Source organism: Diadema setosum, chromosome 6 (assembly GCF_964275005.1).
Source record: "Diadema setosum chromosome 6, eeDiaSeto1, whole genome shotgun sequence".
Taxonomy (NCBI): Eukaryota; Metazoa; Echinodermata; class Echinoidea; order Diadematoida; family Diadematidae; genus Diadema; species Diadema setosum.
The window spans coordinates 5,085,639-5,102,320 of record NC_092690.1 but is presented as its reverse complement, the minus strand read 5'-3'; the positions used below and the strand labels follow the sequence as shown (position 1 = coordinate 5,102,320).

Here is a 16,682-nt window from a genome sequence, read left to right as displayed (position 1 = left end):
TTGCAGGAAATGGGTCCCCACATGGATTTGACCCATTTACTCTCATTGCCGAGCACATTTCATCTTCCTCTTTCCTCAATTATTTTTACGAGAAAAAATCCCACAACTGCCTCCTCACCTTATCCTTCAGACAGTCTAAGGGTCAAAGTTTGTAGTTCAGAGTTCAAAGTTCAAAAGTTTGGTCATGTTTCTCCTGTTCACCCATCCCCCAGGCCAACCATGGAGGAGTGAAGGGCAGGATACCATCTTCTCTCACTGGAGAGAATGGGGAGGAGTCAGAGGAGGATGTTGTCATGGCAACTCCACCCAATCAGACAGATGATGGAGAAGAGGTGAGAAAAGAATTCCTCTTGTTTTCTTGATATCAACATTCACTTGATATGAGTTTCATGTTTTATCACTTTCAGTAAGAATAAGCCATATCAGGCTTTGCTTGCATCTAATACCCCCATACCACAGAGTTTTTTTTTTCTTGTCCGTCATTCATCGGAAGCAAAGTTTGTTGCTTCTGGTCACCCACCGAAGTGTATTGGATCACAGTCCGATAAATCCAACTTGGTTGGCCAACTATCAGGTGAGTGTCAGACATGTCGTGCTCGATCTTCATCAGATGATCGTGCCTCATCGGATCACCGCCCGACATGTCTGACGCAGACCTAATAGTTCACCAACACAAGTCAGATCCATCAGACTGTGATCTGTTGCACCTCGATGGGTGACCAGAAGAAGTAAACTTTACTTCCGCTGAGTGACTGATGATAGAATATCTCTGTTGAATGGGGGTCTAAGATATAGGTTACGAGTGGATGAAATTGGGTACACCACAATAACATTTCAGTTTAGACTGCATATAATATTGTTTCCAATCCCCCTGCCACTCTTGATAAATAAATTCCCACATCAAATTGGTTACTGTAAAACAATATTTTCGCGGCATGAAATGTTCATGATTAGGAGCCAACGTCCTTATTCGCAGCCTCTAAAATTCGATGCATAGTGTAGACAAGATCTTTAGCGTGCATTTTAATTTTGCAAAAGTCTGCTCTTGCAAAATTCGCAAAATTGAAATGCACACAAACATTCCTCGTTTTACAGAATACAAAATTTTCCCAAAGGCAGAGTCTCTGTATCATTTGCAACGTGTGTGTGATTCATGTTTCCTTTTCCTGTCTTTTCTCCATGTTGTATCCAAACAGGAGGAAGTGGAGATGAACTGGAATATCATGCACTATCTTCCAACAGCAGGAGCCTGCCAGACAACATTCAATGTGAGTTCAGTCTTTAGGTATTTAACCCATTCCATATGGGAAACTGGTGGCCTGTGTACTAAGTCTATGGGGATATCAGAATTCAGTATGGAACAGGTTAAAGTGAAAACTGTTGATAACAGCCAACCAAGGGAGACGAAAAGAGTGGCCATTATAAACAGACGGCCGCTATAAAAAGATTGTAATTTATTAGTGGAAAAATGAGCAAAGAAAAAAGGATTCCTCTGGGATTCGAACCTGATACCCTGATGCCCTGATGCACTACCAAATGAGGTATAGAAAGCCCTAGTTCAGTGTTCATCCCAGAAACCCCAAATTCTCAATGCTCGAATGGTCAGAAGCTATAGCACTTGGCAGCGTGTTTGTGTGTGAAACACATGCACACACTTAAACCTGGCATAATCTTCTGTGACATTTCGTTTGTGTTACATACCATGTACGTGTACTTCCATGTTTGTAAAGTATGCACATGTTTCATGCATTGAACAGTGCCTTACATTGATTGCACTATTGCACACTAGTGTGCAATAATATGCCTAAATGATGGGTGAATGCAGTGACAATTAGTTGGCCATGTATGACCGGCATGGTTGCAAAGCAGAAAAAGATGATGAACTAGAGAAGCACTCTAAGAGCACAGACCTCCGCCAAAGCAGTAGGCCTAGTTATTTCTACTTGATCTTGTTCTTCCATAGAGATCAGTGATTTCCACCCATTGGTATGCATACTGAAAATTGCCCGATTTCCCAATATTGAAGCCTTTTGTTACGTCATCAACTTCCAGCTGCGGGGCGCGCCTTACCCTCTTAGAAACTAGAGTACGCACTTATGTGTGCGTGTGAAAACCTCAAAAATGCGCCGCTTGAACTCGTAAGTTCATTGACCCTACCTGCCAAATTATTGAAAATCCTTCATAAAATCCATAAAAATTTCTGGATCACTACCAAAATTTAATCATCTGTTCCTTGTGTCATTCTCAACCTTTCCTGTAAGTTTCATCCAAAACCGTTCACAACTTATTGAGTCATTTTGCACACGGACAAACAAACGGTAATGAAAACATAACCTCCATAATTATTGGCTCAACTACAGCTCCATATGGTTCTGTAGCCGCAATGTACATTTAAACACATTTTATTTCTCTTTCCATGTACGCAGATGATCATTGCTGGTTACATCCTGGCCATCCACAAGCACATCCAGGAGGAGCAGGAGAGGATGAACCCCGGGGACACGCCCATCCGTCGCCGCAGCAACCAGAGCCAGCCCACCCAGCAGCAGCAGCACGGCGACCTGACGACCACGCCCAGTCTGGTCAGCTACTCCCAGGGGCTGGTGGAGGAGGAGCTGTCTCAGAGGATGTTTGCGTGAGTCGGAATGCACATTAGAATCCTGCTGACCTTTACATATATTGCCTTTTTAGAGGTGCAATACTGTAAAACATGATATTTTAGCAACATGACATTTTTGCGATTTAGAGCCTCTGTCATTCAATGCATATAGGGTAGACAAGAACTTTCGCATGCATTTTAATTTCGCGAGTCTTGGCTCTCGCGAAATTTGCAAAATTAAAGTGCACGTGAACATTCCCCTGTTTTACAGCATACAATGTAACACTGACATGCCAGCAGAAGTTATATTTTCCCCAAATGCGAAGTGCTTGAGAAAAATATTGCCTCAAGGGGAAAATATACCTCCCAAAGGGATTTTCTTTCCCCAATAGACTGTATTTTCCCAGTGTGTGAAGAAGCGCTGAGGGAAAATATTGTTGGTTTTTTTTTGGGGGGTAATATAACTCCCTATGTACTGTCTAAGTCTTTGGACCCTAACTGTATTACTATGATAGACAAGACAATATTTATGCCTCCGCCACGAAGTGTTGCCGGAGGCATTATGTTTTCGGGTTGTCCGTCCGTCCGTCCGTCCTTCCGTCCGTCCGTCCTTCCGTCCGTCCGTAATGAATTTTGTGGACAAGGTAACTATCAAAACCTGTTGAGGTATCCTAATGAAACTTGGCATGTATGTGTATTAGGGGGTGAAGTTGTGCCTGTCAACTTTTGGGTGCACATGCTCAAGGTCAAAGGTCAAAAGGTCAAGGTCAAATACGTAAAATTTCACTATTTCCACCATATCTATTGAATGCCTGAAGATATTTTCTTGAAACTTAGTGTATACATGTATTACCCAATTAAGATTCTCTGGTGAAAGTTTGGGTCATGAGATCAAAGGTCAAAGGTCAAAAGGTCAGGGTCAAATACATAAAATTTCACTATTTCCACCATATCTATTGAATGCCTGAAGATATTTTCTTGAAACTTAGTGTATACATGTATTACCCAATTAAAATTCTCTGGTGAAAGTTTGGGTCATGAGGTCAAAGGTCAAAAGGTCAAGTAAAAATATTAAAACTTCTTTTTTTTCTCCATACCTTGGAAAATTGTTCAAGGTATCTTCATGGAACATAGTATATACATATGCTGACTGGAAGTGATTATCTAGAAAATGTAGGGTTCATTGGGTCAAAGGTCAGGGGTCAAAGGTCAAGTGCAACACTTTAAGATTTTACTATTTCCCTCCTATCATGCAATTTCAACAGGGTTATTTTTTTTTTACACTTGGTGTATGCATACATGTGTAACCTAATAGAAATTCTCTGGAAAGTTTTTTTTTTCTTCTTTTTTTGCCTCAAAGGTCAAAAGGTCAAAGATCAAGTGAAAGTGCTGAACTAACTTTTTCCTCCATATCTCGGAAGTGGCTCAAGTATCTTGAAACATAGTACATATTATGCATGTCCTACCTGAAAGTGATTATCTTATGAGTTTTAGGGTCAAGGGCCAGATGAAAATGGTAACAATTTACTATTCAATTCAGAAATTGCACTTTTTCTCCACACCTGTACCTTGAAAATTACTCAATGCCTAAATGTGTGAATGGGTCAAAGTTGAGTTAAAGTCCTTAAATCCCTAGATACATGCTCTCCTATTCATCCAATTAAACCTAGGTCAAGGAAGGTGAACATTCAACACATTTGTGACAAACTTGTCATTTCAATATTTTGCCAATTTTGTGAAAATGTAATCACACATTGTCCACATGTACTATCTAGACCTATTGGGAAAATCATGCATTATGGCGGAGGCATACCAGTCGCCAAAGCGACATTTCTAGTTGTTATATTGTATGGTCTACATAAATATGCAACATTTCATTCCAGCCAGTTAAATTCTGGTAGTATATTACCTGACAGGTTATACCTGGCATGATGTCACTGCTCACAATGTAATGGTTTCGATCTTCATATGAAAGTCACATTAAGACATTTATCAAATTACCAACCAGTACTTACATGTACATTTGTACATAGACCAATTGATATTACTCACATTACACATTGGAGGCAATTGAGGCTGGTTGACATGAAAGAAGGAGATGAAGAAAAGAACGAGGGAGGGGAAGGCAAAAAATAGAAGATGTTAACAAGGAGAAGAAGAATGAGCAAAATAAGAACAAGGAGATTTTGATAGCAAAAACAAAAAACAAAATAAAAAATGAAACAGGATTAAGTGTTAGACCCCGTAAGTGTTGGACCCCGTTTACAGTGAGTGAAATGGCCGGGCTCGACCGCGGCCGAGCCAGGCCTTCATTTCACTGTAAACGCGCAAAAGGCCAAATGCGGTATGAAAATCAGCCACTCATTTGGCCAAGCTCTGGAGCCCGGCCTTTTCTCACTGTAAACGCAAACTGAGCCAAATGCGGTACCAAATTTAGTCTAGCTTCCAGACCCTCTGCCCATACTATTTCGCTATTCAGGATATTAACGCCCTCAATGTCGAAAACTAGTATAGTTTGAGGTGGTTTTATCCTGCAGAGGTCTTTGCCTTCGGCAATGGCGGCGACTTTGTTTCCGCGGAGTCCAGTTAGCAAAAGGTCTGGAAACCAGACTATACCACATTGCGACTGAAGCCCTCCCAATAATAGTGTTTGTTTACAAGCAGAGCGCCACTACGACAAAATATTGAAAGGTTTGAATTGAAAGCCCGGGCCGAGCCTGGCATTGTAAACGGACAAAATTGCAGGGCCGAGTACCGCAATTGAGGCCGGGCTCAACCACGGCTCGGCCCAACCCTGCAGTGTAAACGGGGTCTGAGAGAATAAAGAAGAAACTAGAGCAAAGATTATAGCAGAAATTGAACAACAAGATAATGAAGAACCAAATTAAATAGTGGAAGAATAAGAAGAACGAACAAGAAGAAAAACTTGTAGCAGAAGACGGAAAAGAAAGGAGGCTACATAACTTTCCGATTCATCACACTTGGTGTAATACGAAGTTTAAGTTTCAACAGTTGCAAAATCCACAATTATCTAGTTTAATCTAAACCACAAGAATACTTGCAAGTTAAGCTCTATGTTTTTGATTGAACCTATGTCATCATTTTTGTCCGCTTTTCTTGCACAGAATCACACAGAAGATTCAGATGAAGTTGTCTGGAAACAGACGCTCTCGTCAGGAGGCGTCGGCCGAATTTCCACAGCTCCCCGGATCCCACCTCCCCCTCAACAACCCCGCCCTGGAGTTTGTCAAAGCTATCACCAAGGTGAGAACATGATGATGATGATGGTGATGATGATAATGACAGTGAAAATGACAATGGCGATGACGGTGAACGTGGTGGTGGTGTTTGTAATGGTGATAATGGCGATGTTGATGATGATGATGATGATGAAGATGATGGTGCTGGTGCAGGTGGTAATGATGGTGATGATGATGTGTTGTAGTGATGGTGTCTATAATGATAATGATGATGGTGATGAGGATGATCGTGATGAAGATGATTATGATGATGATTGCAGTATTGTTTGTGGTAGTGATGATGATGATGATGATGATGATGATGATGATGATGATAATGGACAGCATTTGTGTGGAGCCAAAAAAAAAAAAAAAAAAAATCAGCATCCCCGAAGTTGTGCAACTGGAGCATTATCATGCAAATTTCTAGGAGCGGTGCTGCAATTCTAAGATGATTACAGATATTAACTAGAAAAGCACTCGGAGAGCACAGACTCCGCCAAGCAGCTCATTTCCACGAAAACATGCATGCTAAAAATCGCCCAATTTCCCAGTATTGCTATCGTTTATTGCTTATGTCATCGGCTTCCAGCTGCTTGGTGCCTCTCCCAAGCAGAGCATCCACTTTGAAGCGCGTATGCAAACCTCAAATACGCGCAGCTTGAACACCCAAGTTTATTGCCCCTATCTGCCAAAACATAAATATTCGTTTAAAAATCCATAAAAATTCCCAGATTTTGTGTTCATTTTGTCATTATCAACTTTTCCCACAAGCTTCATTCATATCTGTTCACAATTTTTAGTTATTTAGCAAACAGACAAACAAACAAACCAACACCAATGAAAACATAGCCTCCTTCTTAGGCAGAGGTAATTACAATATATTAGTTCCGTGGCCACTGACTATAGATACCTTCCATATACCTTCCGATGTCTATTTGTACTGCAGAGAATACAGGAAATAAATCATGGGACATTTGAGGCATCTTATCAACAAGCCATCACTATGCTTTCGGTTTTGTGGTATGCAGTATTAAAGGGTGTGTACAGTTCTGGTCGAGGTGAAGATTTAGCTTTTAACGTTTTGTGAGATATCCAGAAACCACTTTTATGAGATGTCAAAGAGCATGCGGTTCTAAGGGGTGTCAAAAGTTTATTCGATGAAAATCGGTTTTGAAATGGCTGAGATATCCAAAAACAAGGTGAAACAAAGAGATGCTAATAAAGTTGGGGCATGTCGCCTTTTATTATTAGCATTTTTTTTTGGATATCTCAGCCATTTGAAAACCAATTTTCATCAAATAAACATTGAATCCTTCTTAAAATTACATGCTCTTTCATATTTCATAAGAGGCTTTTCATTATCTCTCTTAGGAATGTTCAAAACATGAATCCCTACCTCAACCAGTACTGTACAGTCCCTTTAAACACATCCTGTCCATTACTTTCCCCTACTTTCAAAGCTTGTTTGATGTTTGCATTTAGATGAAGGAAGAGTGTGAGGTCAGGTGTATCTTGCATCGTGTAGATATCGGAAGCTGTGGATAATGCAAACAGTAATGCCATATTTGATGCCTGTCTCCAAAAGGTTCTGATCTGGGGACTGTTTCATAAAGAGTTGTGATTGATTTCACGCGCGATCTATTGAGCGTAACTTGTTGAATCAGGCGTAAGTTCAATATTGAACGTAAGTCCTGTTTCATAAAGACACTCGCGCTTGATTTCAAGAAAAATCAAGTGAAACTTTCGGTAGATTGAGCATTACTTGCGATCAATGGCAAAGTTGTTTATGAAAGGCAATTTGTGCTGTTTATTAAATTCTCTTATTAGTACATCTATGGACTTGAAAGTCACACTATATTTTGAAGTTTATGTAAAGGATAAATGAGCTAAGAGGAATCTGTGTATGACTGTGTGTTATAATTTATGAGTATGTACAGCTTATTTTGTACATAGAATACTATGGGGCATACAGATCATAATTACACAGTTTGTAGAAACGAAAGGCGTGAATTGGCAACATATACCATTCAATGTCTCTTTTCCTCAAGTTATTTCTTTTTAGCATCTCTTTACATATATCAACATTCATCAACATTCTGACATATTCAACAGAATTGGGAAATGTTTGTAATTTTTTATTTTTGTATTTCTTTTTCTCTTCGCAAACACCATTTCCATATTGTAGCATGATTGTTTTGTTTGTTTGTTTTTTGGCTGTTGTTTTTGCGTTTGTTCACATCTTCTCACTGCAAACAACCCTGGTATTAAGTGTGTACAGTTTTGGTTGAGGTAAGGATTTAGCTTTTAACATTTTATGATATATTCAGAAACCACTCTATGAGATGTCAAAGAGCATGCAATTCAAAGGGGTATCAAAAGTTTATTTGATGAAAATCGGTTTTGAAATGGCTGAGATATCCAAAAACACGGTGAAACAAAGAGATCCTAATATAAGGCGTGGCCTGTCACCTTTTATTATTATCACATTTTTGGATATCTCAGCCATTTGAAAACCAATTTTCATCAAATGAATGTTGAATCCTTCTTAAAATTACATACTCTTTCATATTTCATAAGAGGTTTCTCATTATCTCATTTAGGAATGTTCAAAACATGAATCCCCACCTCAACCGGTACTGTACAGTTCCTTTAACCCATTGAGGACTGACTGATTTTGCTACAACACGCATTTCCCATAGACACCTGCCCAAGTACACTCGGGACTCGGCCTCAACGGGTTAAAGCGGAATGGTTTTCAGCACACTCCATTAGACCCACTCATTTTCTTTATGTCTTCTTCCCGTCACCTAGGTACTCTCACTCGACACCAACATCGCCAGTCAGGTGACCAAGATGAAACGCAACCTCCTGCGCCTCATCGGCGTGGGCGAGTTCTCGGACGACGCAGACTGGCGCGACCCCTGCCTGTCCTACGTCCTGCCCGAGGTCATCTGCCGGGTCTGCAACCACTGCCGGGACCTGGACCTCTGTCGGGACCCGATGCTGGTCCAAGATGGCTCCTCAGCGTGAGTCAAACGCATCATTGCCATGATGTGTGTGGTTGCATTCATTATATATTGTAGACTGAGGCAGGAGTCATCAGTCCATTACTGTAAAAAATGGAAATGTTCGCAGTGTTGAAACTTTCACGCATTTCGCGCAACCAGAAACTAGTGCAAAAATAAAAGTACACAAATATTTTTGCTTGCCATATATTCCGGTAGTTGATGTCTTGATTCTGCGGAATTAAAAACACGCAAAACTCCACTTACCCTGCCGAGCGTAAAAAATTAGTCGCTCGAAAATATCCACTTTTACAGTAAAACATAAATGATGCACAGGACAGAGTGGATTGGTGAGAACTGGATGTGCAAGTTTAACTGTGAAACTGAAAATCAGTGAGCACAGTGAGTGGCTTTTAGACTGTTTCCAAAGTTAAATGAGAGTATCCAGTTCTCACCGATCCACGAAATAGGCCTGTGTATAATTCATTTTATAAGATGGGCCCGTAAATTCATGAAATTCAACCTTTTTCCCCATCATGCGTCCGGTATTTCCTACAATACTATACAGACTTGAGCCATACGTTAGAATTTTACCGGACGCATGACTCTGTGGATCAGTAAAAATCAATGCATGATAATTGACCAATCAGATTGCAGAGATTCTAAAGCCCATCTTACAGCACTTTTTATGACCATACATCATGCACTCCTCCAAACTTTACCTAATTGTGTATGTTTATCACCTCACCTTGGTATTACAATGTGCCTCAGTGCAACACACACACACGCAAAAAAAAATTGAGTTGACTGTTTGCCTTTCTCCCTAACCTCTCTAACCTCTCAAACTTTGCATAATTTTGATATAAAATGTCTGATTTTTGTCAGTCATTCAAAGATTTGCTTCTCTGATCTGATATGTTTATTTTCATACAAAGCAGCACAACACCAGTGCCCCATTTCATAAAAAAAAAATGATATGACAACAACTCTTGCTGGAATGGCAGTTGTCATTGTAATGACAAGAATGCAGCTTCCTGATTGGCTGTTGCTATTGAAAGTTGTTATTCCAGCAAGAGTTTACATCTTTACATCTTTTATGAAACGGGCCCCGGGTTCGGCTTCCCCTTCCACTGCCAACAAAAAGACTTTCCTATATGGACAATAAATGAATCTGAATCTGAAACTGATTGTGGGTCATTGTCCGTTATTCTAAGAATGATGCATCGATTCAGATGTCTTTTGGAAGCTTTGGAACTGTGTTGGAGAAAGAAAGACAGAAAGAAAGAAAGACCAAATTGTAGCTGCCTGAACAAAAGGGAACAAGCTGAAGCTCCGGTAGTGTGGGGAAACATGGATGGTCAGATTGAATTTGCTGCCCACCGCGGGCATTCAGAAACCACGACTAGGGCCCACCAGCCCATCAAGAAAAATGTGCATTAAAGGGTATATTCATTGGTAACAGTAAACTCTAGTTGAGATTCTTTGACTGTGTGTGTACTTGCATAGAGATCAGTGATAATGCTGTATGTAATTCTCCAAAAAATTTGAGCGGGGCGAGTCTTTCCACTCCATAGACTCCCCAAACTACCAGGGGGTGTTTCATAAAGCTCTTCTTAAAGTTAACGAACGACTTTACGAATGACTTACATGTAAATATGACAAACCAAGTGGGTTTCTTCGTCAGTGTTCATTTCAATTGCTAAAGTTGAAATTTGCTCATGATAATGATTATTCTTACATGTTAACACACAGATTTTAGTTGAAAGTGTATTTTTGCCCCAAAATAGATGCAATATTGACATACAGTTGTAATTTGTTAAAACGTAAGGGAAAAAAAAAAAAAAAACATTCATTTTGGCACTTCATATTCAAGTCATTCGTAAATTCATGGGCAACTTTACGAACAGCTTTATGAAATAGGGCCCAGGTCTTTAAAATTCATTGCAGGGATTCTCCAATATATCCAAACTGGACCACCCTTTCCCATCCATGGTATCCCCCACCCTACCAGATCTAAGATGACTTTTAAAAAATAATGTTTTCTTTTTCATCTTTTCCGTAGGGCCATCTGGCAGTGTGGTCAGTGTCAGAGTGAGTACGATGTGTCGGCCATCGAGGAGAGTCTGGTAGAGGCCATCAAGAAGGCGTCAATGGCATACACCTTACAAGACCTCACCTGCACCAAGTGTCATCAGGTATGGCGTTGTGTTAAATAGATTGGTGTTACGTGTATGTGACGAGACCATGTGAAACATAGTGTGGTGTAGTGTAGGAGGCCATCAAGAAAGCATCGATGGCGTACACCTTACAAGACCTCACCTGCACCAAGTGTCATCAGGTATGGTGTTGTGTTTAATAGATTGTGTTATGTGATGAGTCAAAGTGTAGCATAGTGTGGTGTGTGGTGTAGTGTAACAAACGGGAATACAAAATGGTACAACAGGGTGGTACAATCACATGGCATAGCGTGTCATCAAAGACACATTGCAATGCAATGCCACGCAATGCAACACAACATGACACAGTGCAAAACAACATAACACCTTGCCACATCACATCACACAATTCAACCTCACCGCCTGTCTGTAGCTGCCACTTGTTGTATGTGGCAACAATTAATCCCCCCCCCCCCCCTGGTGGGAAGAAATTTGAACAACCCTGTCTAAAGCAGCCATCCAAGAGAGACAAAAAAGTGACCATAATAGACAGGTGGCTGCTTTAGACAGGGTTGTGCGACTTCAGGCCAAGTGTTGGTATACTACATAAAGAGTCCTTATTTTTCATAGTCACACTAAAAGCAGACAAAGGATCATTAGTCGCTATTGCCTGGCCTTTTATTGATACCAGATTTATTCATAAGAAAGTTGGCATGTGATGATCAGCCTATCATCAGCTGGACTTGGTATTAATGAGCACTTCTGCAAACCCATCTTCCTCAAAACTACTTTTACCAAAATAACTTATCTAGTAATTATGATTCTTCTTCTTTTTTTTTTTTTTTGTATCTGAGTGTTGCATGTGTATTATTCTCATCAACTCCCTTAAAGAATTTGTCTTGAGTATTCCTACTCTATATTTACCATCGTTCTGTTATCCAGTACACTGACACATTTTGAATTGGGACTTTGAATTCGAAAACTAAAGTTTTAATGAGAATCTGAATATTCCACTCGAAGTCAGAGTTGGCACATACGACACCGTTCCATCTACGTCGATGAAGGGTAATTTGTCAACGAGTTGCAATGAAAGACGACTTGATGCAAGAAGTATTCATTTCAATAAATGTGAAGTACCTACTCCTGTATTGCATGTAAGTTGCATTGAAAAACTTTCTACATTACTGTCCCACTTATTTGCCACATTAAATGTGGCAAGTAGCGGTTTCGCTTCGAAACACAATGAACACGTGCTCAAATCTCATAAATGGACTAGTGACGCCGCTTTGTATGCGAATTAATCAAGATATCTGACATGAAGATTCTTCGAGAGCTCCTTAATCCTGTGTGAGTAGGTTTCACCCTGTATTTGTTTGCTCCTGTGTAGACAGATTGTTCTAGAGTTTCCATCACGGGGCAGAAAGTGTGAGCAGTCTGAAGTGTAGCTGATTTCGACTTCACATTCATATGATTGATCACAGCGTAGTTCAAGGAGACCTCCAGATGATGTTTAGGCTTTTGCATTTGAGCACCCAATACTGGGTACATAATTTCAGAAATTACAGTGATTGGGATGAGGAATAAGAATGTTCTCAAAAGTTATAAAACAAACCCTAATGAACAAGACTGATGATGTAGCAGCTTCACATTAGAAGGCATGATTTGGGGCTCAAGGGAGCAGAACAAAAGAAGAAGGCATGCATAGATTTCACACAGGTGAACTTTGTTAAAGCAAATGGTATTTTCATGGAATTACATTGCTACAATGTACTGAAATGTGTTAGCCTCTGTGTATGTCATCATCCTTGTGTATTATTGTCGTGTTTTTTTACAGGATTGATTTATCTGCTCAGAGATGTAAATTCCCACATATATATATATACATGGCATTTATGGTCCATTTATGGACTACGTGAGCTGATGTGTAACTAAATATAAATTGTCTGGAATGCCTCTTTAACCTGTTCAAGACTAGTCCCGAGTAGTACTTGTATCAAAATCAGCTCATCCTCGTGGGTTAAGATCCATTGCAAACATCCTGATTGAGGATGAAAGAGGAGGGCAGGCTTTCCGTACATGACTTCATAGCATACCAAAGTGTGACATCATAGCCATTCATTGTCATTGAAACTTGTTCTAAGGAATTACCTCAAGTGGTCCAAATATATTTGAAGGCAGCAGTTGCCGACAAGGCTTGTACCCAGTTCCAACCCACTGACTCCCAAGAGCCTGTTGCAAGGATATCTTATGTAGAACCAGCACTGAGCTACTGTAAAGGTGGATATTTTCACCCTAGTAATTTTGAATTCTGTGGAATCAAGACATTTTATTCTGGAAGGTATTGACCGATTCTGTGACGCGCTATGTGTATTTTTGGCATGGACAGCGCCATTACTGTGGTGTCTCAGCCGACCCCCCCCCCTTCCCTCTCCCCACCCCTCTCACGCGCGCTTAATGAGAAACTGATGCATGGTTGTTTTAGCCAATGGGCGTCTCGTGCTGAGTGCGCGAATGCTTGCTTAGTGCGCGAACCTTTGTTACAAGTGCGCGATAAACATGTTGCCCGTGGGGTGGGGGAGAGCAGGGGGGGTCGGCTGAGACACCGCAATTTGAGCTCATGGCTGCGCCCAGTGCCATAAAATGTCTGCTGCCCTCAACGAACCCGAATCGGTCAATAGCAAGTAAAATATTTGCATCCTTTTTCAGTAATTGTTTTTGGTCGCGTGAAATGTGGTAAATTTCCACATCACACAAATTTCCACTTTTACAGTTTAAAGATAATAAAGAGTTTTGGTACCTCAAAAGTTTCCCTGAAGTTCCGTGTTTCAGGTTAAAGTATCTATCATATAACTAACACTGTGAGACTTACTCGCCCCAAAGTGCTCTCATTTCTTAGTAATCATGCAATTAACTGCGACCAGCAGCCCCATACGCATAGCGTAATGGGGCTTCGCATTGTAACATCCAGGATCATGACAGATTTAGTATCGCGGGCAAATATCAACTTAAAATCCACAAAATTCTTCAATTTGAAGACTTACCAATTAAGTTGAAGTCTTGAAAACAGGCTTTGGGCAACGTTTGGTTCTGCCAATAGTCCCTTTCTGTTCGAATTGATGACTGAATGTGACTCGGTCGAGAGGACCTTGGGAGAGCTACATACACTGATTACTACGGCCAGCGCATACGCACACATCACATGCGAACAAATTTCAAATCCATGAACGGATAAGATGTTTGTGTGCGCATGCGCTGGCCGTCAATTCAGTGTAGCTCTCCCAAGGTCCTCTCGACCGAGTCACATTCAGTCATCAATTTGAACAGAAAGGGACTATTGGCAAAACCAAACGTTTCCCAAAGCCTGTTTTCAATACTTCAACTTATCTGGTAAGTGTTTGAATTGAAGACATTTTTGGATTTTAAGTTGATATTTACCCGCGATACTAAATCTGTCATGATCCTGTAAGCTACAATGCGAAGCCCCATTTAGCTATGCGTATGGGGCTGCTGGTCGCAGTTAGCTACACAGTATGCGTATGGGGCTGCACGCTGCTGGTCGCAGTGATATTCGCACAATACGTGTGCTACCTCGCCGCCGCCGTACGGCGGTGGCTCTGGTACGAAACCATTATTGCATGATTACTAAGACATGAGAGCACTTTGGGGCGAGTAAGTCTCACAGTGTTAGTTATATGAAAGGTACTTTCACCTGAAACACAAACTAAGACAAGGAAATTCAGGGAAACTTCTGAGGTAATACCAAAACTTTATATTATCTTTAAGAAAAGACTGTGAAGTCTCCACTTTAGTACTCTGTGGCTTTTATTGTTCAAGAACTTGTCTCTATCTCGGAAGACCACTGTCATAGTTTCTTGTTTAAAAGGCCAGACAACCACTGGGAAGTTCCAAGATCACTCGTAACTCTTCAACAACACTTCAAAATGAAAAGAATCATTCATCGGGAACCTCCCTTTTTACAGCAGCGTTGCTTGTTGCCAATTGAATTATAGGTCGCTTTCTGTTCTCATATCACTTTATGAAAGCTCACATAACAAGACCCTTCAAACATTTCCAAGTACCAGATCAAAATTTGTGGTCACAACAGAGAAATCTACTTCTATGCTCTGGTTTTGAGCACAAAGTTTCACAGAGAGCAAGGTCAAAGGTCACAACATGTTTAGATAAAATATCATTCCCAGTCATTGGTGCAATCAGACATATGCAGTGATGATGTTTGTTGGCAGACAAGGTAGAAATTAATGTTACATGATTATTTGCATTCAAATTGATAGTGTTGATACAGCAAAGATCAAGTTCAAAGCTTATTGCACTTTGGTTAAGAATTTCATTCTTCAACACAAGCTTCAGCTACTGATATCCATTGGCAGTATTGTGTGTTGAAGGGATAGATATGAATGGCCATTTACATGTAGTTGCCTTAAATTACACCAATTAAAAGGTCAAGGTCAAAGGTTATGTCATGTAGCCAAAGTAAAATTCTCTGGATGTGAATTCAAGTAGATCAAGTTATGAAATCTTTGAAGGTTTCCCTCGCGGTAGAACATTAACCCTAACTAGGCCGGGCCAGTGCCGTATATTAAGAGAGTCTGACCAACTCGGTTTTCGGCTTAGGTGTTTTGAAGCCTGTGATTGGTCAAAAGCTGGTCCCGTGACCTACAGGCGCCATGTCGTTACCAAAGTCAATCACGCGGGCGCGAGCAGAGCTCATACGCAGTGCCCATTGTTCATTACGCGCAGCTACGCGCTAATATTGCTTGCCTTGGGGACTTCCCCTGAATATCAGTCATGGTGCAGTGGGGATATGTCATTGCCGTAAGGTTGTCAACTTTATTGAAGTAGAAGGTACAACGCGAAAGATATTTTGATATCTTATTGCCATAAACTGAAGATCCGTCATGCCTTCCTGAGCAGCATGGCGTTCCGCGAACCGACCTGGCTCTTTAAGTAGTGTAATGATGCACCGCTTTCCGACAGATCCAAAACAAAGGAAAAAGCGGGAAATCAGAGTGCGACGGGAAAATATATATCTGATTTGTTTTCTTTGGATTCCTCGCGGTGTCTTTCAGACTATCCAAGTTTTGATTCACATTTGTATGTCTCCGCCATAACATACAAAAGTGTCACCTGAGGCATTTGTTTTGGTCGTCCGTCCGTCCTTCTGTCTGTCCTTCATATCGCAATCAATATTGTGGACACTGTTTGAGGTAATGAAACTTGACATGTTTGCTTGTGTGAGTGGACAAAGTTTTGTTTTTAGCTTATAGGGCCTAAACTTTTGTGTAAACACGCTCCAAGTGAAAGGTCAAAATCATGTATATAATGGTTTAATTCTTAAAATATCACTATTTCCCCCATATTTATGCAATATCTGGAGGTATAAGTACAGGTATTTCGAAACGAAACTTACTGCCTGACCGTGATTTTCTCGTGATTTTTTTTTTTTTTTTCTTTTGGGGGGAAGGGGTGGGGGTATGGGAGGGGGGTAAGGGTCAAGGATCAATGTCAGGTAAAATGTAATGTTAAAATTCTACTCTCTATTGTTGAAATACTATTACCCATGCAGTTCCTAAATACCTTGGAAATTACCCAATTCACAAACTTAAAACCAAATATGGTACACGTATTTGCATGCCATCATTACTACACAATGACGCGTGAT

At 40.6% G+C, this 16,682-nt stretch overlaps 1 protein-coding gene across 1 annotated transcript in view; it reads left to right on the top strand.

The window, feature by feature from the left end:
• The window catches only part of LOC140229915 (DNA polymerase epsilon catalytic subunit A-like), a 70,879-nt gene that overhangs the window by 42,191 nt on the left and 12,006 nt on the right, over positions 1–16,682 (top strand). Inside the window, exons 42-47 of the mRNA XM_072310114.1 lie at positions 213–332; positions 1,200–1,268; positions 2,427–2,635; positions 5,725–5,863; positions 8,653–8,867; positions 10,909–11,041. Coding sequence (XP_072166215.1) covers positions 213–332; positions 1,200–1,268; positions 2,427–2,635; positions 5,725–5,863; positions 8,653–8,867; positions 10,909–11,041 — 885 coding nt within the window. The remainder of the gene's footprint in view (positions 1–212; positions 333–1,199; positions 1,269–2,426; positions 2,636–5,724; positions 5,864–8,652; positions 8,868–10,908; positions 11,042–16,682) is intronic.